A 23,947-nucleotide genomic window follows, 5' to 3' on the forward strand; every position below is an offset into this window, starting at 1 on the left:
TCCATACATCTTCATGAACAACCAGGACTCTCAGCTCCTTGCTGTTGCAACTTTGCGTCTATAAGACACTAGTATAGTGGGATTTCAGTTGGTTTGTGAGTTTGCCATGAGAGTGATCATTTGGGTCACATTAACATCAAGTTGGCGGGGGCTAGTTTTGATAACATTTGGGCATCACATTGGGATTACTAGAACTAATATTCAATCTATCATCCAACCCTTTTTTATTCACAACTATGGTGCTCCTGTCATCTAACAACCGGGTCATTTTCATAATGATTTCTAAGCCTTGTGGCTTAAAGGAAAGTGCATCGTCTAACAGATGAGGTTAGAGCACTACCAGCCTTTTAAAACGTTTCTTGAAATCTGCGACTGTTCCTAACATAGCACCAGAAATCGAGCACACGGTCTTCCTCATACGACAGCTGAAAACGAACTAACATCCTCTATGTCATTGGTACTGATTTATGACTTCCCCTTCAAAGATGATGGGCATCATCCTCTTCCCTTCATCAGTAAAGTCATATATCTTGAACTGTCTCTCAGCTCTAAAGAGCCAGGAATCTAGAGGAATCTAAGTCTTTGTCGGAAAACATCAGCATCGTTCACCCTTGGTTTCCTCTATTATTCTTCCCCTTGTTGACCACTTGTTCCTTCATTCCTTTCAACCATCTTCCTTTTGGTTGTTGTCCTTTTCATGGGGTCTTTCTTCGTGAACTTCCCCTAAGAACTCAAAGAATGCCAACACTAGGAGTTGCTATGGCGTTCTAGTTTTTTTTTGTAGCTTGTCATTGATCCTCTAATCTCACGATGATTTACCTGATGCTCTTCAACATGTCCGCTATCAATTTCTCCAGAACTAGGAACTTTTGTGGTTCTTTCATTGGCATCATTTTTATGTAATCTTGAGAATATTCCACTCTAATACACCTATTTATAAGAATTCCATCGATCTTAAATATTCACAATCCAAAAGACACGAATGCAAAGTAAAATCGTAATCAATTCACCCATCCGAGAGAGCGGGATCTCTCCTTCACACATAATCTCAAGTTACGCACAAAATGTCATAATCTCTCTCACAGACTTCTTTAACACTTAAATACAAAAGATAATACAAAATACCAAGCACGGGCCAACTTAAGACGAGAATTGACACTATTGCCCTTTCTAGTCTACTTATTTACTATCAAGAGTTTAACACCTCTAACATATTGCCAATCAATTTCATGAAGATTAAGATTAATGTTTATGTCAGACTTTCCTCACATCCATCAATGCTAGGCCTCTAACTTAAATCAAGATGGTAAATTTTACCTTGTCGTTTCTGAATTTTTCCACTTACAACTAAATGGACAGTCGTTGATAGCTGTGTAAAACCTGTTTTTCCAGTAATATTTAAATGTACTTTTTCCAAGTATAGCATGATCCGACGAGTATCAAAGCTGATTTTTTTTGTGGACAAAAAACCTATAAATTAGGGAGTGCTTATGAAAATAAATGGTTAATGTATGGAGGCATAAAATATGTTGAAGAATGAAACATCATTCAACAATAGATATAGAATCTCAAAATATTACATTACAAAAAATGATAAAATAAATATATATCTAAAATATCCAATGCCAATTAAGAAATAAAGAATGCCTAAGAATACATACAAAAAGGCATCATTTCCTTTGATTGTCATTGTGTTAAATGGATTTTACAAGAGTCGAAACATCGACATTCTCATGATCCCCGAAGATTATATACTTCATGGTACAAAATGAGTAAAACAATACAAGGTTGATTCTCACCTGGTTCTCCTTTTTTTCAAACAGCATCCTGGTTTCTCAGTCTCTTCATTTTAAGATGTGCCAAGTTTCTTTTACACAGCCTACAGACATCATTCCACGTAACAATTTTCGAAAAGTCAGCATATCTAAGTGTCCAAAACCTAATGAAATTTACGTCCATGAAAACATAATGAAACAAAATTCTATGAGAATTAAAATGTGTAATCAGTCGCATGGAATTTTAGAGCTTCAGACCATCTGTCGAATCAAATATTTATATCAAAGGTTAGCCAGACCCTCTTCATAATTTAGAGTCTTGGCTGCAGTAAGAAGCATATCCATTCCTCCCCTTCCTGTATCCGATTCCTCATCACCTCCATTTATCCGTTCCTTGCCCGAATTTCCATAAACCCCAAATGTATCTTTACCTCTCTTACTTTGCTTGTTTTCAAAATTCTCATATGCCATTTTCACGCTGCGTATTGCCTGGATTCCAGCTGCACATTTGCTACAAAACCATTTTCCTTTAGGAATTGCAGCAAGTGGGGGTCTCATACAATAAATGTGGAATCCATGATCACAGCCATCACATAGAACAATCTTGTCATCGTCTTTATTTATGAGGCATGCTCTGCAAAGACAAGAAGGGCAATACCAGCATGTATCGTAAGATTTTAACTGCTTCTTAGTCAAGCACCTGATGTGATAGTATTTATGAGGGCAGAACAGGTGGCTGCATATTCTATATTTATCATCACCTTCTACTACTCCATTTCCACAAATTTTGCAAGGACCCAAATCTTTGCCTTCCTTCAGCTGTTCAGTACCATCCTCCATACAATAGTTCGGATTCTCATCCCCATGATTGTGTTCACTTGTTTCCAGAATAACATCAACTCCATTGGCTAGCGTCGTGGGTATATTCAACCTCTCACACACTACACAGTTGTCATGACGCAAACTAAATCCACTTGCAATGCAATTAGCACAGTACCAACTCTTAAGGGGAATCTCTTTGACGGGAGGTTTGATGCAGGAAATATGGTAAATTTCCTCGCATGAGTCACAAACCAGACAATCAATCCCTTCTGCTTTCTCTCCACAGCTTCTGCAGGCACAAACTTTATACGCTCCATAACCATCCATATGTTCTGCTTTAGCATGAGAGTGTGAATCCCAAGTAGAGTCCTAAGTGGACAAGAAATTTGCATGTCAGCAGAAAAAAACAAATCATTTTAAAAATCCAACTCTAAACAGATGCATGAGAAGACAATTAATAAATTAGCTTTAATGATGTTACAAACCCTCTCAACAAATTAATGCACTTAGGATAAAAAAAATGTGAAATCATAACTAGGACATGGTTTAGATGCATTCCTAATCATGCCACGTTGATATCCAATTGGGATATACACCTGAAATTTTTTAGTTCAACCTGAAATCGAACTATCATCTTTGAGATGGACCCTATCCACTAAACTCTGATATACTACGGATATTTGCCTTACAGTTGCCTTATCCTTATATATCTTAGAATTAGTGGTTGGGAAATACCTTTCAGAGAAGAAATTTTCATGCTGCCTAGACTTTGAAGGTCAGTTCCTTTATGTTTTTGTTTCAAGTGGGAATTCTTGATTTCCCTCTGATGTTCCTTCTTTTTTTTGTTTTTGTTTTTGTTTTTTTGTCTTTTATTTATTTATTTATTTTTTTGAAAACCATTCTGATGTTGAGTCATAACATACTGAGAAATGAGGATACGATTCTAAGCCCCCTTTAGCATATAAAAAAGAGATACAAGATGCAAAAAATCAGAACCTTCTACTGTACACAACCTATAGAGTGAGAAAGAAAACTACAAAAGAAAAGAAGCCAACCAGAAAATGCAGTAAATTATAATAAATATCATATCTGAATATCTGTATCTCAAACAACACACGGGCACAGATATGTGACGTACAAATTTTAAAAACTAAAAGTAGGTGGGCTTGTAAGGAAACAGTACCCAAAGAGTTTTTTTCTTTTTTATTATTTTTTTTTATGAATAACTGAACTTTCAGAGCTCCAATCAAGTAAAACAAGACCTAAAGGGACATTACAAAAAGGTTTCATCCAGGACCACAGAGAAACATTGAACCTAACAAGGGACCCGACGATGTAGACTACGAATCTTGTAGAATTCTTGGAGTAGAAGTATTATTCAATAACTGTCCATAGATGAGGAAAACTCTTATTTATAGAGTTTTAATAAGTGAGGGTAAAAAATGAATTAACCAAGAACATTACCCAATTACCCAATTACCCAATTAACCTCATTCTTCTAACATCATACTACCCATCCAAAAAGAAAACTCGTCCTCGAGTTTTGAAAAGGAAAAAAAATTGAAACAATCAAGAAAATAAAATAAACTTATTCAACCGAGTATGATCAAACCAACCTACATCTTGAACAAAAACATTGTGATAAAAAGTCCAGACATAAATTTTTCATCAAGTTCATCAAGACTCCAAGCATTGTAGGTGTTTGAGTACCCACTGACCGAGCCAGTATCTTTAAGCAAAGAAAAAAGCTCCCTCCTTAGTGGATCAATAGCCTTCACCGATTGTATAGAAAGGATGTTCTTCCAATAGAAGTCATATCCACCAAAGTTCCTCTCAGCTTCTTTTCCCCATAGGCCTGGATAATAGCAGGGTGGTCAATTTTCATTCTATAATCTGATTCTTGGTGCCAAGATTGACGATTCACATTTTGGTATTGCCAATCTTGATAGTCTCGAAAAGATTCTTGGTCACTATGTCTAAACGGTGGGTGATGTTGACCACTATGATAAGTTGGACGAGTTTCTTGAAAATGGGAATATCAAATTTGATAATCTTGAAATTGGTTGCCCACGATTTCATTATCTGAAGAATTTGAATAAAATCCCAACGAATTGAGAAGAAAGTTTCCTTGTTGGCACATGGGATGGGCTAGAAGTTGATTTTGACCCCTGTACCACGGTTGAAGTTCATGTGGGGAGCCTCTTGGGAAATCAAAATTGGCTACTCTTGGATGGTGTTGAAAAAGGGTTGGTTTGCCCTAGGGGTTTATTTGTAATTTACTTATGGGCCTAGGACTTCCTGTCTGTCTATTTATTTGAACAGTCTTTCTGAAAACTTAATAATAAGATTCGATCGTGGTTTTTTCTCCCTGGCCTAGGGTTTTCCACATAAATTAGTCTTGTGTTTTTCCCTTTTTCTACTTTTATTTTTATCATAGTATCAGAGCAAGGGGACGAAACCCTAGGCCATGAAACCCTAGCCACCATTGATGAGTCTCCTTCGACGACGAATTTTGAGATAGCTAACACGATTAAGGAAGCTGTCCAACAATACCTAGAGACTACCTTACCTCGCCTTCTTCAACAAATGAGTGTCACCGGAACGACAACCCAATCCATCGACGGACAGATCGGATCGCGCCCAGATCTGAGCGATGCCCAGCCACCCTTCAGCCGCAGACAACCCAATTCATCAAGGGCAGATAGTGTTCGGCGAGATCCAGCCTATCGTCCAGCAGCCCAGATGGTGTTCGGCGACCCTTCTTCAGGTTCTGATCTGTTGACCCTTCTTCAATCGACCAGATCCGCCGATTGTCCTACAGCACCCCCAGGTGTCTTCGTGCACAACAGGCCGGCCGATCTCCCAGGCATCTTCGCGCAACCCAGACGTGAACTCCCAGCTGCGACTTCGAACCCTAGGGATGTCGACCACACCGGGTTGCGCGACCGATCGAGGGAGTTTTCTGACCAGCAACCTCCGGTGGTAGGACGGCCGGTCCTCTTTGACTACAGAGTGACGCCGGTCTGGTCGTTTTTCCGAAGAATTCTCCGGCCGGTCTGACCGGAGAGTGTTTTGATGAGATTAAAAGCAAATTTTTTTTCCTCCAGCAACAGCTCGCGAATTTCGAGTCGATTCTTGGTACAAACTCAAAAATAGTTCAACCGGAATCGTCAAATTTACAGCTAGGCTCCGAGAACCCGGTAAACTCTTTCCATTCTTTACCTGCCACGAATTTATTATCTGGATCGATAAAACACTCTGCAAGAATTATAATTGGAGAAAAGTTGAATGGCGAAAATTATTTTTCTTGGTCTCAATCCATACGAATGGCTCTGGAAGGAAGACAGAAATTTGGCTATCTAATTGGGGAGATAGCCAAACTTGAACCCGGTAGTCCCCACAAGCGTATTTGGAGAGCAGAAGATTCATTGCTACGATCAGTTCTAATGAGTAGCATGGAACCTCAAATTGGCAGACCGTTACTTTATACGACGACTGCCAAAGAGATCTGGGATGCAGTACAGCAGTTGTATTCGCAGAAGCAGAATGCATCCCGCCTTTATACCTTACGCAAACAAGTTCATGAATGTAAGCAAGGAGCTATGGACATCACGTCATATTTCAACAAATTGTCCTTGTTATGGCAAGAAATTGACTTATGTCGTGAGATTGTCTAGAGATGTACACATGATGGGACGCAGTATTCCAAACTTGAGGAAGCAGATCGTGTGTATGATTTTCTGGCGGGGTTAAAGCCAAAATATGACAGTGTTCGCAACAGGATTTTGGGCCAACGTCCTACACCGTCACTGAGGGAAGTGTGCTCTGAAATACGCCTCGAAGAAGACAGATCTAAGGCCATGAATATTTCAGTTGTTACGTCTACTGAGGCTACGACTTTTGCCACCAAGTCATCTGGATCAGATAGTGACAAGAAACCTCCACCTATCTATGAGCATTGCAAAAAACCATGGCACACGAAATACCAGTGTTGGAAGCTTCATGGAAAACCTCCAAATTACCAACGACGTCAGTCACAGGACAAGGCTGGTTCTGGACGTGCTCTGGCCAGTGACTCGGCAAATGACAAGACTTTGACTCCGCCTCAAGCTGACAGTCAGAATAACTTAAGTGCTATTGGGGTCAGTGCAATTGCACACTCAGGTACGACTCGGTCTTTTGGTTTTATTAGCATTAATGGTAAACGACCTTGGATTGTGGATTCTGGAGCAATAGATCATCTGACCGGGTCTTCTGATCATTTTATATCATATCACCCGAGTGCCGGCAATGAAAAGATTAAAATCACAGATGGCTCCTTTACCCCTATCGCAGGGGAAGGACATCTTTCTCCGTTTGATGGTTTGATATTGCGTGATGCATGTTCCTGAAATTTCGTATAACTTACTATCTGTTAGTAAAATTACAAGGGACTTGAACTGTCAGACTGTTTTCTCACCCGACATTGTTTTGTTTCAGGATCTGGGCTCGGGAACAACGATTGGTACTGCCCGACACGTAGGGGGCTCTATTTCCTGACTGATGAAACTTCCTTTAAGGATGGTTATAGGACTAGTTTTATTTCTTTGAATTTCTCTGTTGTTGAAACTGATTTTATGTTATGGCATTACCGTCTGGGACATCCCAGTTTTCAATATATGAAGTACCTTTTTCCACATTTATTTCATAATATTAATATGTCATCCTTACAGTGCGATGTGTGTATCCGGCTAAACAAAGTCGTATTTTGTTCCACTCTCAACCTTACAAGTCGTCCAGACCATTCAGTCTTATCCATAGTGATGTCTGGGGTCCCTCACCTACCACTACCTCTACAGGCAAACGGTGGTTCGTCACCTTTATTGACGATCACACCAGATTGACCTGGATCTTCCTTTTGACCGATAAGTCTGAGGTGTCCACTGTTTTCCAACAATTTTATGCGACCATAGAAACCCAGTTCAACACAAAAATTGCCATTTTTCGGAGTGACAACAGGCGTGAATTCATTAATAACTCATTCCGAGACTTCCTGGTATCTAAAGGAATTATCCATCAAAGCTCGTGTGCCTATACTCCCCAGCAAAACGGAGTTGTCGAGAGGAAAAATAAACATCTGGTAGAGGTCGCCTGTTCCCTTATGATATCTACCTCTCTTCCTTCCTATTTGTGGGGCGATGCTATCCTCACTGCAGCCCACCTTATCAACCGCATGCCTTCCCGTGTCTTGTCCTTCCATACTCCTTTTGAATGTTTCAAAGAATTGTATCCCAACACCCAGTCAATTCCTAACGTACCTCTGCGAGTATTTGGATGTGTTGTCTTTGTCCATATCCATGGTTCCAATCGTACGAAATTCACTCCTCGTGCCCAGAAATGCGTCTTTGTTGGGTACCCTCTCCATCAACGTGGGTACAAGTGTTATCATCCCTCGTCTCGGAAGTACTTTGTGTCTATGGACGTCACTTTTCTCGAGGATCAACCGTTTTTCCCCGTTAGTCCTCTTCAGGGGGAGCGTCCTAGTGAAGAAGCTAACTGATCCACGTACTCCATTCTCCTAAAGATGTCGGCTGAACCTGAACATCCTAGCCCTGTTCTTCTTAGTCTTGTTCTTCCCACTAATCGAGTCCCTTGGATAATTTACTACAGGAAGAATCTCAGGAAGGAAACAGTGCCACCTGTCGCCTCTCCGGTTCCAGTTCATGAGTCTGATTCGGTCTCAGTTCCAGGTATGAATATCCCTATTTGTGATATTGATGATTGTGTTGAGACTGATAATTGTAGAATGGACAGAGATATAGAGATTGATGCAGAATGGAAGGGAAGGTGATTGTGTGGCAAGTCCTGACAAAAGATCCATAGATCAGATGGCTAGCTGCAGTAAGGAACGTGGAGAAAAGGAAAACCGTGATACGTCTCTTGATCTTCCAATTGCTTTGAGAAAAGGGACTAGGTCATGTACAAAGTTTCCTATGCATAGTTACATGACATATAGTAACCTATCTCCTGAGTTCAAGGCTCTTACTACCAGTCTATATACAGTAATGATTCCAAGTAATATACAAGTTGCCATGGAAACTCCCGAGTGGAGGGCTGCAATTATGGAAGAAATAAGAGCCCTAGAGAAAAATGGAACATGGGAATAGGTTGCTTTTCCTGAGGGGCACAAGACGATTGGATGTAAATGGGTATTTACTGTCAAGTACAAATCCGATGGCTCGATTGATAGATATAAGGCGAGACTGGTAGCCAAAAGCTTTACTTAAACCTTTGGTATTGATTACTCTGAGACATTCTCTCCTGTAACCAAACTCAATACGATCCAGGTACTATTATCTGTTGTCGTTAATAAAGATTGGCCTTTGCACCAGTTGGATGTGAAGAATGTGTTTCTTAATGGAGAACTCGAAGAAGAAGTCTATATGAGCCCTCCGCCTGGCTTCGAACACCAGTTTAACCATTGGGTTTGTAGATTGAAGAAGTCTCTGTATGGGTTGAAAGTCGCCAAGAGCCTGGTTTGACACATTCACCACGTTTGTTAAAGCTCAGGGGTATGATCAGGGGCACTCAGACCACACGTTGTTTACAAAAAGGTCGAGTTCAGGAAAGACTTCAGTACTTATTGTGTATGTAGATGACATTGTTATGACTGGTGATGATACTGATGAAATTATGAAACTTAAAACAAAGATGGCTGAAGAATTTGAAATTAAAGATCTGAGAAAATTGCGATACTTTCTTGGGATGGAGGTGGCTCGATCGAAAGAGGGTATATCTGTCTCACAACGAAAGTATACTCTAGATCTCCTCAAAGAAACAGGAATGACTGGGTGTAAACCTGTAGACACCCCTGCAGAGTATAATGTCAAATTGAGTAATGTTAATAATGGAGCCCCCGTTAGCAAAGAAAGATATCAGCGATTAGTCGGGAAGTTGATATATTTATCTCACACGAGACCTGATATATCATATGCCGTGAGTGTTGTTAGTAAATTGAGCAAGCTCCCTATGAAGAACATATGACAGCTGTTGAACGCATCTTACGGTATTTAAAGGCACTCCTGGTAAAGGTCTTCTATTCAAGAAGTCTAGTAAACATGGTATAGAAGTATATACAGATTTGGACTGGGCTGGATCTGCTGTTGATAGAAAGTCTATGTCTGGATATTGTACATTTGTCTGGGGCAATCTGGTCACTTGGAGAAGTAAGAAACAGGGAGTGGTTGCCAGGAGTAGTGCAGAAGCTGAGTACAGGGTCATGTGTTTGGAGATATATGAAGAGATCTGGTTGAAGAAAGTATTAACAGATCTTCGACAAGACAGTGAGCTTCCAATGAAGTTGTTTTGCGACAATAAAGCAGCAATAAGTATTGCCAACAATCCGGTCCAGCACGATAGGACCAAACACGTCATTGACAAACATTTCATTAAAGAAAGACTGGACAATGGGAGCATATGTATTCCCTACATCCCTTCAAATCAGCAGATTGCAGAGGTCCTTACAAAGGGGTTGTTAAGACAAAGTTTTGATTACTGTGTCAGCAAGTTGGGTCTGATCGATATTTATGCCCCAACTTGAGGGGGAGTGTTTTAAAAAGGGTTGGTTTGCCCTAGGGGTTTATTTGTAATTTACTTATGGGCCTAGGGCTTCCTGTCTGTCTATTTATTTGAATAGTCTTTCTGTATTTCAGTGAAAACTTAATAATAAGATTCGATCGTGGTTTTTTCACCCTGGCCTAGGGTTTTCCACGTAAATTAGTCTTGTGTTTTTCCCTTTTTCTACTTTTATTTTTATCAGATGGAAATGCCCAATTTATAGGTTTCTTGCCACATTAATAAGATGAATCTCAAGAAGTCTTTGCTGTCTAGATTGCCTTCTTCCATCTTGGAGATCTTGCAAAGCCCACAAGTTCTTGGACACGAGGTTGAATGGCTTGACGTTCTTGAAGAATCTGCCCTTTGTTTTTAAGGTTTTCTTGATTGATAGGATTATCTTGGATTCTTGATTGATTATTGGCTATCTTTCTTACTTCAAAAGTCAATTTCTCAATTGATTGTTTCATAATAGCCATTGAAGTCTGCATTGTAATCATCTTATCCAATAAACCACTTACAAAGATATCCAAATTGCCAAGTCTTCCGTTCACGATTTCAGATGTGGAGAAGGATACTTCTGCATCTTGGAGGTTGGGAAGCTTGTTGGTGTTCTCGATCACCATCAAGCCCTTCCATGAAGGCGCTCTGATACCAAATTGATGTAGACTACGAATCTTGGAATAGAAGTATTATTCAACAATTATCCATACATGAGGGGGAAGAATCCCAAACGGACATTCAATCCAAAAACGAAAAATTTGGATCTAATCCAAGAATGATAAACTCTATTGAGAATCCTAGAAATATCAAGGGACCTTACGATCTTAATAAGATAAATTGGTTACTCCTCTCATAGGCAATTAGTTTTTAGATGAAATCCCATGTTATCTAACATGGTATCAGAACATGAGGTCCTGTGTTCAAACTCTTGCAATGTTAATTCCTCCTTTATTAATATTGATTTCCACTCGTTGGGTCTTCTAAAAATTTTCAAGCTCATAAGTGAGGGATAGTGTTAAAGTATTGACACAATATTAATTCTATCTTCACCAATCAACTCAAGTTTTTTGCTCAATTGGTGATTTAACAACCTTATTTGTGAGTGTTTACAAGGATCTTAGAAGTACCTAGCTTTGCATAAATTAAGTATTGTGGGCGCTTATCAGATAGAGAAGAACATTGAAGGAGGAGATAAAAGAGAACTGGTTAGAAAGTTACCGATTTCGTAGAAAGGGAGAGAGAAATAAAGAGAAAGGAGAAGACTCTTACCAATGTTGTGGAAGATTGGTGACAAGACAAAAAGAGAATAAAATAAAAAAGTTCACATTGCATTTCCTTGAAAAGTAAATGAAAAGACTGCTCACTACAGTTTGCAACGTGCAACACTAAGCACTGATTTCAATATTAAATCTATCTTCACCCATCATCTCAAGTTTTTTAGTCAATTGGTGATTTAACAATCTTATTTGTGAGTGTTTACAAGGATCCTAGAAGTACCTAGCTTTGCATAAATTTAAGCATTGTGGGCACTTATCAAATAGAGAAGAACATTGAAGGAGGAGATAAAAGAGAAATGGTTAGAAAGTTACCAATTTCGTAGAAAGGGAGAAAGAAATAAAGAGAAAGGAGAAGACTCTTACCAATGTCATGGAAGATTGGTGACAAGAAGACAAAAGAAAAAAGAAAAAGAGAATAAAATAAAAAAATTCATTACATTGCATTTCCTTGAAAAGTAAATGAAAAGACTGCTCACTACAGTTTGCAACGTGCAACACTAAAGCACTGATTTCATAGTTTTTTTCTCTTTTGAAAGAAAAAGTCATCCATTGGTCTGAAAATTCTTCAATAGCCACTGCGACTAACCAACCATTTAGTTAAGCATGTAGCAAAACCAACACCAACTAAACCCTCATAAAACCAACTGACCAACGTCGCCATGGACTTGGTTTGTCAGATTGGTTTTGATCAACCCTACTCAATCCAAGGTATTCACTAGGAGCACTTACCATACGACAAATTAAACCTTCTTAGAATTCACCTCCACAACAAGGCAAAGACATACACTCGAGGGAGAAGGATTAACCAAACAAAGGAAAAATGATTCATAAAAAAAAAAATGTTAAAAATCACTATTGGTCTGAACTTTCATAAAAGTAACGATTTAGACTATGGACTTTATAATTGGTAATAATTTAATCCTTCTGTTAAAATAGTAACAGAATCATGATATGCACCACGTGATAAAAAAATAAAAATTGGTCTTCCCTTTGAGTTGCAGCAAAAAAAGAAAGAAAGAGAGGGGGTTTCTCACAAATTTTCCTCTTCAATCATGCTTCTTAGAAGTGTCACTTCAATTCTCAATCCATGAAAATCCCTCCCCCCCCAACACACGCACAGCTTCTTCCAAACCCAAGATGCATATCACCATAAAAAAAAAATCCAGCTCTCCCATTTGTAAATTTGTAGATAAATAAATTTTAGTCAGTTGGTATTCAAACAGAAACAAACAAATAGATTGTGAGCATTTGCGTCATTCACTTGGCACCCTAACAAACAATTTCCCTTTCACAATAAGCTTAATAGAATCAAAGTCGATGTACCCAGAAGTTACAAATACAAGAATAAGAAAAAACTGGAATTAGAGAGAGAGAGGATCATTTGGGAGCTCATTTCGTCAGTGGACATAAATTGAATCTTTCTCTCAATCCATTTTAGCATAGAAAAAGGAAAAACCCTAGAAGAGATTTGAACCAGAAGAACGAAGAAGAAGAAGAAGCCAGCAGCCGGGAAAGATATCATGGCAAGTTTACGTCGATGATCATTTGATGTGCGAAATTGAGGGCAATCACCTCACATCTGCAGCCATTATCGGCCATAGGCAGCGTTTGGGCTAAAAGCAAACATTTCCCTCAGCACAAGCCTGAAGAAATTACTGGCATCTTGAATGATTTCAATGAACCTGGGATGCTTGCTCCAAATTTGGTTGGTAATCCAAGGAGAGCCTAGAGCTATTATTCGTGGGAAGAAGGGCCCAGGTGGGGTTACTGTTAAGAAGACTGGTCTGGCTTTAGTCATTGGCATCTATGATGAACCAATGACTCCTGGTCAGTGCAATATGATTGTTGAAAGGCTTGGGGATTATCTCATTGAACAGGGCCTCTAAATATCGGAAACCGTGTATTGTTTGTACAAGTCTATAGACTCTTGAATGGAAATGGGTTTGATGTTTGAGGAGTGATGCTTATGCTTCTCGTTATTAGTGTTGTCTCTTTCACTTTTTTTTTTCCTTTGAAATATTGTGGTGGTCTTCAAGTGAGGTCCATGTTGTAGCATCAAATATGGATGTGGTAAACCAATTCAGCATAAATTTATAATTACTCTTCTATTCTATCTGTTGATTTTTGCAGCAAGCTCCTGTATAACAGGAGGAGATAATAGTTTCTCTAAAAAAGAAGAAAAGACTGGAATCTAAATAATTCGAAGAACGACATTGTCTCTCCTCAAGAGCTTTTCAAGCAAGCATGGGCAAGGTCCCCTTTAGTTAGTGTAAACTGGTCTCTCCTTTTATAAGTGTACCTTATCTCATAGAAGTTTTTTGTAATCCATTGGATAGGTTCCCCTTTCGTTATTTCATCTTATCAATGAAATTATTTGGTTCCTATAAAAAAATAATAAATAAATAAAAGTAAATTAAATCACTATGTTCAACAAAGCTATTAAAGTATGTACGCTACTTGTATAAAAAAGGTGAATTGTATTTATTTCTTTATTTACAAGGGAGAAGAAATTTTAAATTCTTGAACTTATTTCATACCACTGGCGGTGACCAAGCTTAGATCGGCCTTTGGGCCACAGGTCACCAATGAAGCTAAAACCATCCATCTCCACCTCTCTCCTACACTAGATAATATCAAAGTCCGTAGTTCACTAGATTTTCTGGGAAATCCGTAGTTCACTATAATTTCTGGGGAATCTCCAAACCCATTTTGTAATAAGTTCTTCTAGTTTCTACCTCTTATGTTTTCAATGCCCAATCCACCCCACTCTGGGTAATGAAATTATGTTCCAGTTAACTAAGTGGCATAACCTCCCTGTCTTGTAGCATTCAAAAGAAAAGTCTTAATTTTTATATCTAACATAACATCAACTTGAGCCTTCTTTTGTAGCCCTTTGGTCTTCCAGGAGGGGGACCTCATCGCCCTTCAATATATGCTCTCTCTTTCTTATGAAAAAAGAAATAATAACAATAATAATAAAACATCACGCCACTAGTTTACGCATTTGGAAGATAGACATATTGTACATCAAAAGGATGCTTCTTATCTAACAGCATTATTTATTGAATATCAAGTACAACACTAATTAACAAGGACGAGTGCAAAAGAGTCTTACATGCATGAAACAACACTAAATAGATGAAGTTGATAATTCAAAAGGTAGAGATCTAGCCAAGATCCCAAGACCTAAATGAGGTGTCACATAGTGGAACAGTTGAAGTGGTAAATGACAGTTGTGACTATTAAAACCTACGATTACAGAAGAACTTAATTTGAATAGAAAAAGTTCTATAACTAAATGAAAATTAAATATGGTCTAATTAAACTATGTGGTGTCCATATCTTAGGACTTCAATCCTCCTTTTCTCACATATTGGTCTAAGGCAACATAGTCAATAAATTTTTGTGCAATTTTTTAATAGGATAATATAAAATGTGACATAATAAAAACTCTTTTACCTCGTGCTTTCCATCTTGATATACATTGCGCCCTGAAACTCCCACCTACAAGGTTTAAAGCTATAAGAAAATCCAAGATAAAAGGGTCGAAAACTAATAGAAACCACAATAGATTGTAGACCAAACCAGATAGCATTTCTTAAAAGAAAATAGGATAGAGATGATTAAAACATATAGTCTACAATTTATATAGCATCATATCACTACCGAAGAAACTTGTTCTCACCTTTTCTTGATAGGTAGTTCTGGAAAAGTCTGAGAGGCTTTCTGCCAGTGATACCAATTCAGTACCAATTGCTTGAAACTTTCTCCATATCTGCAGAAAATCAAACATTAACTGTTATATAATGCCAAATCAAGACAACTAGTGGAGTACAACTGTAGTTGAAAATACAATTCCAACACCAACAAATACTACAAACTGCCCCAAGTTTAGAAATCAGGAAATCGGGAATAGCATATTTGGAGCAACATTCCAGACGAAATCTAAGAGAATACTGAAGAAAAAAGTGCAATAAGGAATACAAACAATTTTATACAAGCTTTTTCAATATGAACAACGAAAATACAATAAGAAAACAGTATGTTTGATAGTCGTGCTGAAATAGATATTAGGGACTGACAGAAATAGGGAAAAGAAGCAGGCATTATTATACATGGAAAAATGAGGGAAAAAATGGGAGAACAAAAACATTAAGTTGATTCCCATTTCTCTAGAAATAAATATTTATTCATTGTATAAGCAATTGTGATTAATAAAAAGTTCCACAAGAAATTCAGCAAAAATGTAAAATAAAGTAATAATAAAAAGTGAAGCAAGATAATCAAACGTTGCCTGTTGTATGTCGGAGAGGAAGAGCGTAGATGAATTTTCATAAGCCCCTTCTTTGATCCTCGAGTTTACAAGACTAAAGTCAAAAACATTATCAGCCTTGATTCCTCTGAAATTTTCAGATAGAAGCTTACACAATGAGACAAACTTCTGTGAATCTATAATACTACGGAAAGCTCGCCGGCAACTCTCATTAACACTACATTTGTTTGAATTTTCTAACGATCCATTTGATGCATCACCATTTTCTCTATGGGACGCCAGCCGAACTGTGCTAGACACTGATCCAGTACGTGCAAGGTCATTATTGCTGTTTGCACCTTGAGCATCAAATTTCTGCACAATTACAGGAGGTGAACAATGGTGATTTAAAACTGAACCAAAAGAAAAGAAGAAGATCCCATCACAAGATCTACTTGAAAACATATTCGGAGCTAACCCTAAATCTTGAGCGGTCATTGGTTCCTGAATGAGAAGCAAGGCCATCCTGGACACACATTGGTACATTTCCTCCAGTGACACCTGATGACTGGCATATCTGCTGTAACCAAACAGATCTCCAGAGGTCCTCAGGGGACTCATCTAAATTGACCATTGGAGAATGGACATGCTCACATGAGTTAATGCCTCTTAGCGTCTGTAAAGTTTCTTCGACAGTCTGCCACAAAAGGAAGTAGACTGAGAAGAGAAAAAACCAACACACCATATACCAGAGCATCTAAACATAGAAGCATATAGAGAAAATTATGTTTTTAGTCCATTGCGTCAGATGAATCTATGTAAAGCAGATGGTTCTTTGTTTTATTTGTATGATTACAATAACTGTATGAAAACTGATCTATTTATCTTCAATCAAACTTCCCAAGTTCCCAAAAAATAAGAAAAACATCACAAAGGAAATAACTTCTCTTCTGTCCTCAATCTTGTGAAACCCTAAAGAATGTGGTTAAACTGCACAATGGCCCTAAGGATCTGGGATGTTTAAGAAAGGTTAACAAAGTCTTTAGTTCAAGCCTCCAAATGGAAAACTATGAAAGGAAAGTTCTCGAGGTCTCTGAAGCTAGTATAGAGGCATGCAAAGTCTCCCCATGTCAAAACAAAGTGGGCCCAAAACCAAAGAAAAACTGTAATGATTTTGAAGATAATGACATGTCGGGCATGAGAGAGAAAAAAGTTTCAGATATAATAAAAACAACAACAATAGTAGTGAAGTGTTTAGGAATCAGGTGCAATAAGACAAACAGATAATCTCATTGAGAAAATCACTCTTTAAATGAATAGATAACTGTGTGTAAATCTTCTTATAGATACATAAATAAAAGATACTCTATTTTTATGTCCTTCAGTCTGACAAGGTCCTCATTTTCCTACAGTAATGTGCCAGCTAATTAATGTCATTTCATATAGGTTCCTGTTTCATCATCAAGCATGTCTGAACTCCTATCTAAACAATGTTCCTATTCCACCCTAAACATAAATATCTAATGACAGAAAGATTGAAATAATTTGGTCTTCTAGTGTAAGCATGCACCCAATAAGCGTCAAAGCTTTAAAAGAACTAGGCTCCAAATAATGGGAGAGAATACGTCCTTAACCACGTCTTCACAAAGAACACTGTGGTAATTGGAAGCACCCTATCAAGCTTTGTCTAGAATGCAATAAATGAAATGATTTGCCCAAACACCATCAAGGAAGAAAAGAATGGAACTTCTACCTAACCTATAGTGTGTTTGGTTAGGGACCAAAAAAACATAAATTTGAAAATAAGGGATTTAAACTAATAAGAAAATACACTTGATCTTAGCCACAAGGCCGAGAGTGGTATTGAAAATAAGGGATATAATGGAAGATAGAGTTGTATTCCATGTTTACTCTATTTTTTAGTAGCAGATTTGGTATTGGACAATACTAGAAATATGAAAATAATGTTTTCAAAATTTCTACTCTCTAAGTCATAGAATTCAAATATTATTTTCAGAAATAAATCCACCAAACAAAAGTTCAATGAATTCATTTTACTCAATGTTTATGATTCTGAAAACAAAATTGTGTCTTGATAAGATACTAAATAGACCCTTAGCTTTTCAAACAAACATGAAAGAAATGTGAATCATCTCAAGAATACCAGGTGATAAAATACAATCACATAAGTTTAAAAGGAGGATACATTCTTTCTATTAAGATGTTTCTCGGTGCATTGATGAAGACTTTATTGTTATATATTGGGTCTTTGAAAGAAAGACTAGAAGTCATTTTCTTTCTCTCTTTCAATGATATTTGGAGGGGTCGGCCGGGTTTTGTCTTTTTCTTGAAGCTCAGAATTTTGAAGTCTTACTTAAAGAAGTGGTTGCAGGATGTTCAAGACGAAATTTGCTTTCAACAAAGGTAAGAAGGTCCCAGTGCTCGGGATTAAATAATTGAAGGAAACCCTTTGCTGTCTTTTAGGAATTTGAAGAAGAGAGTCAACTTTGACTTCCTTTTATCAGAAGCATCAAGTCAAGGCCATCCTTTCTATTTTCTGAATGGAAAGTTCTCAGAATCCTTCTCCAACTCTTCTCAAAATTCTTATGTTCTCTTCCTTGTAGTTCGATTAAAGGCTTCTTCTTCGTGCTCTTGTTCCAAGTCATTTGAGGGGTTTTCATTTCAAGACTTTTGCTGCAGCTGGAACGCTTTCAAGATTCTTTTTAAGTTGTTGGTTTTGTTCTATTTTTTCCTTGTTTATGTTTCCTCAGTTATGTTCTTTTTGGTATGGAACTTTTATACCTCTAAGATTTGATGTTTTCTTTTTCTTTTTTGCTTTTAGCTTCTTCTTTCTTATTTCTTGAGCATTAGTCTCTTTGCATTCATTTCGTAAAAAGTTTCAGTATCCTTTTCAAATAATAAAAAAAAAACACACACACACACAATCACATAAGAGAAAAGAAAACCTATGAGTTTTTTTTTTTTTTTTTTTTTTTTTTTTTTAGAAAAAAGAAACAAGTTTCTTCATTAAGAAACTGAATATAGCTTAAAGTACAAGATAAGGAAACAAAAAATCACTAGAACAAAAGGATCCTATGAGAAATTATTCATCAAATGTTACAAAAGAAAAACCATGAGTCAACCGTCATAAATATGAACTTTTCACTTTGTTGGGAAATCTGGAGAAAGAAACTTGCGCAAGAGTTTCACCAAAATAAAATTCTTAAGAAGAAACCACAAAAATCTCAACATGCCTAATCTAATGGCAAACTACTTGATCCTGTCTCAAAACTCAACACCAGCGAGTCTCTCTCCGAAAGAAAAAGATCCACAACTGGGTTTCCAGTTATACAAATATCCAAGAGGGCCAAAGTTGCACAATCCTATGAAACGTTTTCTTTAATGACTGCCAGCCAAATAAATACCATTGGCAATTTTGGAAAAAGAAAAAAAAGCTGTGTGCATATCAATTATGAACCATTCCATAATCACTTCATAAATTGCAATTAGAAACAAATAATCAGTGCTTAACTCATCATAACTGCATTTGATTTCTGAACATAGAGTTTCTTTATTTAAAAAAAACAAAATCATAACAAGATAAATTATAATAAGGACTGGATAAAAAATCCACCGAAGACCTACAAAAACATAAGATCAAGGCCTCCACACATGTACAATCCCTAGTATACTTGAAAACTAGATGGAGACTAAACCATTTATTCTACCCCAAAAAACAATCAAAACATCAATTCTTTCTTACAAATTCCTAAAGAAAAAGAATGTCATAAATCTTGAAGGGTTTCATCACATCAAATCTGGTTTCAGCAACTCTACATTCCAAGTATCCTACCATCTGACAAAAACAGTCAATTCACTGACAAGTTTTTGTTAGGCACTTAAACACCTTGGAAAACCACACTCCAAAAGTCTACTATTGGGGTGGGAGAGCCGAGCCACTTAAGTACCATATTGGTCATCCCATTCTAACTAATGTGGGACTAAGACATCCCATAACTACCATGGTTCCCAACAATACCCCATCCCCGGAAAGCTTACGTCTAGGCGGCTACTCCAACGGTACTTCACTCGGGATCACACCCGATCAGAACCCTCCACCAATCCATTGAAACGTCAACAACTGACTTTGATACCATTATTAGGTACTTAAGCACCTTGGAGAACCACACCCCAAAAGCTAGCTATTAGGGTGGGAGAGCCAAGCCACTTATGTACCACATTGGTCATTTCATTCTAACCAATGTGGGACAAAGGCACCATAACCACCTTGGTTCCCAACAGTTTTTCGGTAGTATGATGATGAAAAATTTGAAAGCAGTTCAACAGCTTTCCCTAACCACCCTCATTATACCTTGAGAACAAATGCACTTAAAGTAGATGTAGATGTCCTTAAGTTTTATATGTTATTCAAAGGTTAAATTCTGTGTGTAGAATCCAAAATTTCAAGTTCCGACTTTTCCTTGATACTTCAAAGAATTTAACAGGTTTCATATTTAATTACATCTCAACTTACAGTTTATTTAGTACAAGTACCAGGCCAAGTTTAAATCCAACAAAAAAGCAGTAAAGAAACACAAGGTTAAACTAATTTGGAGTGAAATGGAATAGGTGCACATAATTAACTGAATTTGAAATGGATTGAAAGGGTTAGAAACCCGAACCACTAATTGACCAGCAGCTTCAACATGAGTCTTGCTATCTCCCTTGCATTCGCTCCCAGAAGTCAATCTAATCTGCTTCCGCCTCTTGTAAGTTCGAAAGCCATCGCTAGTTCCTGGAACCCCTGTAGTAACAACATTCAAAACCCCCTTTCCGATTCCGTTTTCCACTGCCTCCCTCTTCACGAACTTGACCTCCAAAGCGCATCCCGTGCAATCCCCATTACTGTTCCCATCTTCAATAACCATCTGCCCGGCAAGATAAAAACCCTAAATTCCAGATAGGATTAGGGTTCCGATGGTCGCATGTGTTACTAGATTCTGAAAATTCCCGTTGAATCCACACACCCAAGCTTCGAAAAACTAGATAGGAACCGAAAAACACACTTAGTTGACTTGGAGAAATATGTTATATTTGGTAAGAAAAACACAAAACCAAAAAATACTGGCACTAAAATTATCTCTGCAACTTCCCCTGTCTAGGAAAAGCCTTAACTTCGACATATTCAACAAATAAGCAGTTACTTCAAACTAATCCACTAGCTCCTAAACAAAATGCTGAATAATGAAACTACAAAAATCGAAAATACTCCATTCTTCTCCCTTTCTCAGCAACAAAACAGATACAAAAAAACAAATGAATTTGAAAAAGAATAAACGGAATAAAGAGGAACGAGAGAGAGCGAGAGAGAGGCATACTTGAGCAAAGAAAATGTGGTGTAAAGAAGATGCAACTGAAATGGAAAACTCCAAAATCCAAGAGGCGGGAGAGCAGTAGAAGAAGGTTTTTCTTTTCTTTTTTCTTTTTCTCTCTCTCTCTCTTTTTTTTTTTTTTGGCTAAACCAGCGGTCTTATCTTGGTCCTTTTTTTTCAAAAAAATTTCTGAGTTTGGCAGCTGTTTTGTGCCGACGACGCGGTTTATTCTTCGGACCAGCCGATTAGGCGGTTCGGATATGCAGTTTGCTTACGATTTACAAATTGTTGTTATAAAATGGAGTACCATAACACACACCACCGAAACACGAATATCGAAGAAATATAATATACTACTATAAATAAATAAAATAATAAATTTTCAAATTATGAAAAATAAACGAATATGAAAATCTAGCGATTTTTCTCCTGAAATTTTCAACCACGAACATCTCAACAAAATCGATAAAATGCCACTATATATTGACAATTTGGCAACTAAAATATTGCATCACGTGGACATTAGGCATGTCTAATCATAAGACACGTGGACAATACAAGACGCATGAGAAAATGACATTTGGTATTTTAGGACACTAAGCATAGGCATCTATTATAATATTTATAATACTTCCCCTTAGATGTTCAATATATATATGAAATATGTCTCTTAAAATCTTATTAGGAAAAAGATCCAGTAAAATACAAAAAAACCTAATGAAGGGTTATTACATATTTCATATAATCTAATAATCTTAAAAGAAAACAATTTATTTGCTCCCCTCATGCAAACATCACTTAAAGTCTCTGAGTTGTTGCATTTCAATGTCAAGCAACAATTTTTCAAATGTTGCAATAGGTCATGTTTTTGTAAATAAGTCTGACAGGTTATCTTTTGAATCAATTTGTTATACAGTGATGTCGTCATTTATTTTGAGATCATGAGTGTATAATTCTTTTTAATGAAATATGTTTTGTTCTATCTCCTTTAATATATCATCCTTTGAGTTGGATTATACATGTTGTAGTGTCTTCGTATAATGTCGTTGGACGATTTTTACTAGAAGACAAGTTACATGTTCCACAAATATGTTGAGTCATTATATCATCCTTTGAGTTGGATTATACATGTTGTAGTGTCTTCGTATAATGTCGTTGGATGATTTTTACTAGAAGACAAGTTACATGTTCCACAAATATGTTGAGTCATTAATTTTAGTCATACACATTCTCGACTAGCCTCTTGAATTGCAAGAGTTTTAGCATGATTTGAGGAAATGGCCATCATGATGTGTTTCACTGATCGCCATGATATGGTTATTCCTCCACATGTAAACAAATAACCTGATTAAGATCTAGCTTTCTGTGGATCAGATAAATATCCAGAATCTGTATAATCAACTAGATCAAAATTTGATTTGTTTGAATAAAATAAACTCATATCAATCATTCCTCACAGGTAGTGGAGCATCTGCTTAATTCCATTCCAATGTATTTATGTTGGAGAAGAACTATATACAGCTAATAAATTTACTGATAATACAATATATGGTCTTGTATATACCTTTCTTTACATCTAGTTAACGAACTTCCATGGGAATGTTTAATGAATGTGCTTTGTCCATATACAACCTGTTCAAATAAGTTGACTGATGAACAAATATCTCATTTGCTAAATGCTCAATTTGCAAGCCAAGATAAAATTTTATTTTTCCAATATTTTTCATCTCAAATTGTTTCTTAGATAGTAAATTTTGATTGTGATTTCTTTATAAAAACACATGGACATATTGGATTATTTTGATATTCTTCTTTAAAAAAATATCCACTCAGACAATTGTACCGCATTCATCCTGATTGTTTCAATCCATATAATGATTTCTGTAACTTTATTGAGTACAGTTCTCGAAAACTTGATTCATATTTTTCAAGTGTCTTAAATCCTTATAGGATTATCGTATAAGTGTCTGAAGGAAATCACAAACGAGGATCTCCATGAGCAGCAGAAGTGGATCGTTCCAAATTCCATTCAGAATGAATACAATGATTACAGTGTTAACAGAAGCATACAGATTATGCATATGTATAGAAATTACAGCATGCTATAAGTGATTCAAGGGATAGAGTATACATACCTTTGAATAACCATTCTTCAAGTATCCCTCGAACAGTCTACAATGCGTCCACAGCAACTCTCAAACACAATGAACATAAACACCAACAACACGAACAACGAACACAACCTCCATGAATGTCTAAATGCTCCTCAAACCCAATCGAGTCTAACTCGATTCACGAATAGAGTAAGGACACCACCACAAGTATTACCTTGGTATTCTCGGTATGAGAATCCAGGAGTTGTCGACTCTGTATGATCTTGGCTTGAGAAAAATAGGAGGTATGCGAGCGAGTAGACGATCGAGTAAGTGAGAGATGAAATACCATCTATCGCATAGACGATGTATTCGATTGTTTAGAAAACACAAGCCTATCACATAGACTTTGCTACTCGATCGTGTAACAACTATCAGCTGACTAACTATCATATAGTCAACTCAAAGCGATCGTTTAGTCTCTCAACGGCTATCACTTAGTAAAACAATTTTACTTGATAGCCCTTTTCTGTGAGTACTTTCCAAATGAAGCAACTACTAAATTTGGAAAACAATTTTCCTTTTAACTCACGGTTACCATAAAACTTCCAATAACCTCCCACTCATTAGAGAAAAATAAATTAATCATCATATAATCAATATATTATAAATAAATATGATAACCAACTTATCATATTATATTTATAACCTATAGTTTTAATATTTCATCATATGAAACATATAAACCATAGTTCTTTTT

General features: G+C 37.0%; 1 protein-coding gene and 2 pseudogenes across 2 annotated transcripts; 1 reads left to right on the forward strand and 2 right to left on the reverse strand.

Moving 5' to 3' along the window:
* Nucleotides 1–1,629: 1,629 nt before the first annotated feature.
* On the reverse strand, nucleotides 1,630–23,709 carry LOC120085749 (RING/FYVE/PHD-type zinc finger family protein). 2 transcript variants are annotated; one of them, XM_090317566.1, is made up of 7 exons: nucleotides 23,230–23,709; nucleotides 20,405–20,764; nucleotides 16,201–16,419; nucleotides 15,765–16,097; nucleotides 15,156–15,245; nucleotides 14,930–14,974; nucleotides 1,630–2,966 (listed from the first exon to the last, which is right to left on the reverse strand). In XM_090317566.1, exons 2-7 carry the CDS (start codon nucleotides 20,648–20,650, stop codon nucleotides 2,058–2,060), a joined length of 1,842 nt encoding a protein of 613 aa, XP_090173692.1. In that variant the 5' UTR covers nucleotides 20,651–20,764; nucleotides 23,230–23,709; the 3' UTR covers nucleotides 1,630–2,057. The 2 variants fall into 2 exon arrangements, with proteins under 2 accessions (XP_090173692.1, XP_038897858.2); XM_039041930.2 differs by lacking the exon at nucleotides 23,230–23,709 and adding an exon at nucleotides 21,101–21,411.
* Nucleotides 12,130–13,583, forward strand: LOC120085751 (profilin pseudogene; annotated as a pseudogene).
* On the reverse strand, nucleotides 17,438–17,586 carry LOC120087433 (U2 spliceosomal RNA; annotated as a pseudogene).
* Nucleotides 23,710–23,947: the final 238 nt, after the last annotated feature.

Source organism: Benincasa hispida, chromosome 9 (assembly GCF_027475165.1).
Source record: "Benincasa hispida cultivar pf3 chromosome 9, pf3_genome.v1.1, whole genome shotgun sequence".
Lineage (NCBI taxonomy): Eukaryota > Viridiplantae > Streptophyta > Magnoliopsida > Cucurbitales > Cucurbitaceae > Benincasa > Benincasa hispida.

Excerpts from the sequence above, each read along its gene's own strand:
- LOC120085749 (XM_090317566.1), bottom strand. The coding sequence starts at position 20,650 with ATGGTTATTGAAGATGGGAACAGTAATGGGGATTGCACGGGATGCGCT. Across the intron at positions 16,098-16,200 it reads ATGACCGCTCAAGATTTAGG|AAATTTGATGCTCAAGGTGC; the intron begins GTTAGCTCCGAA and ends GTAATTGTGCAG. Across the intron at positions 2,967-14,929 it reads ATCAAGATGGAAAGCACGAG|GACTCTACTTGGGATTCACA; the intron begins GTAAAAGAGTTT and ends TTGTCCACTTAG.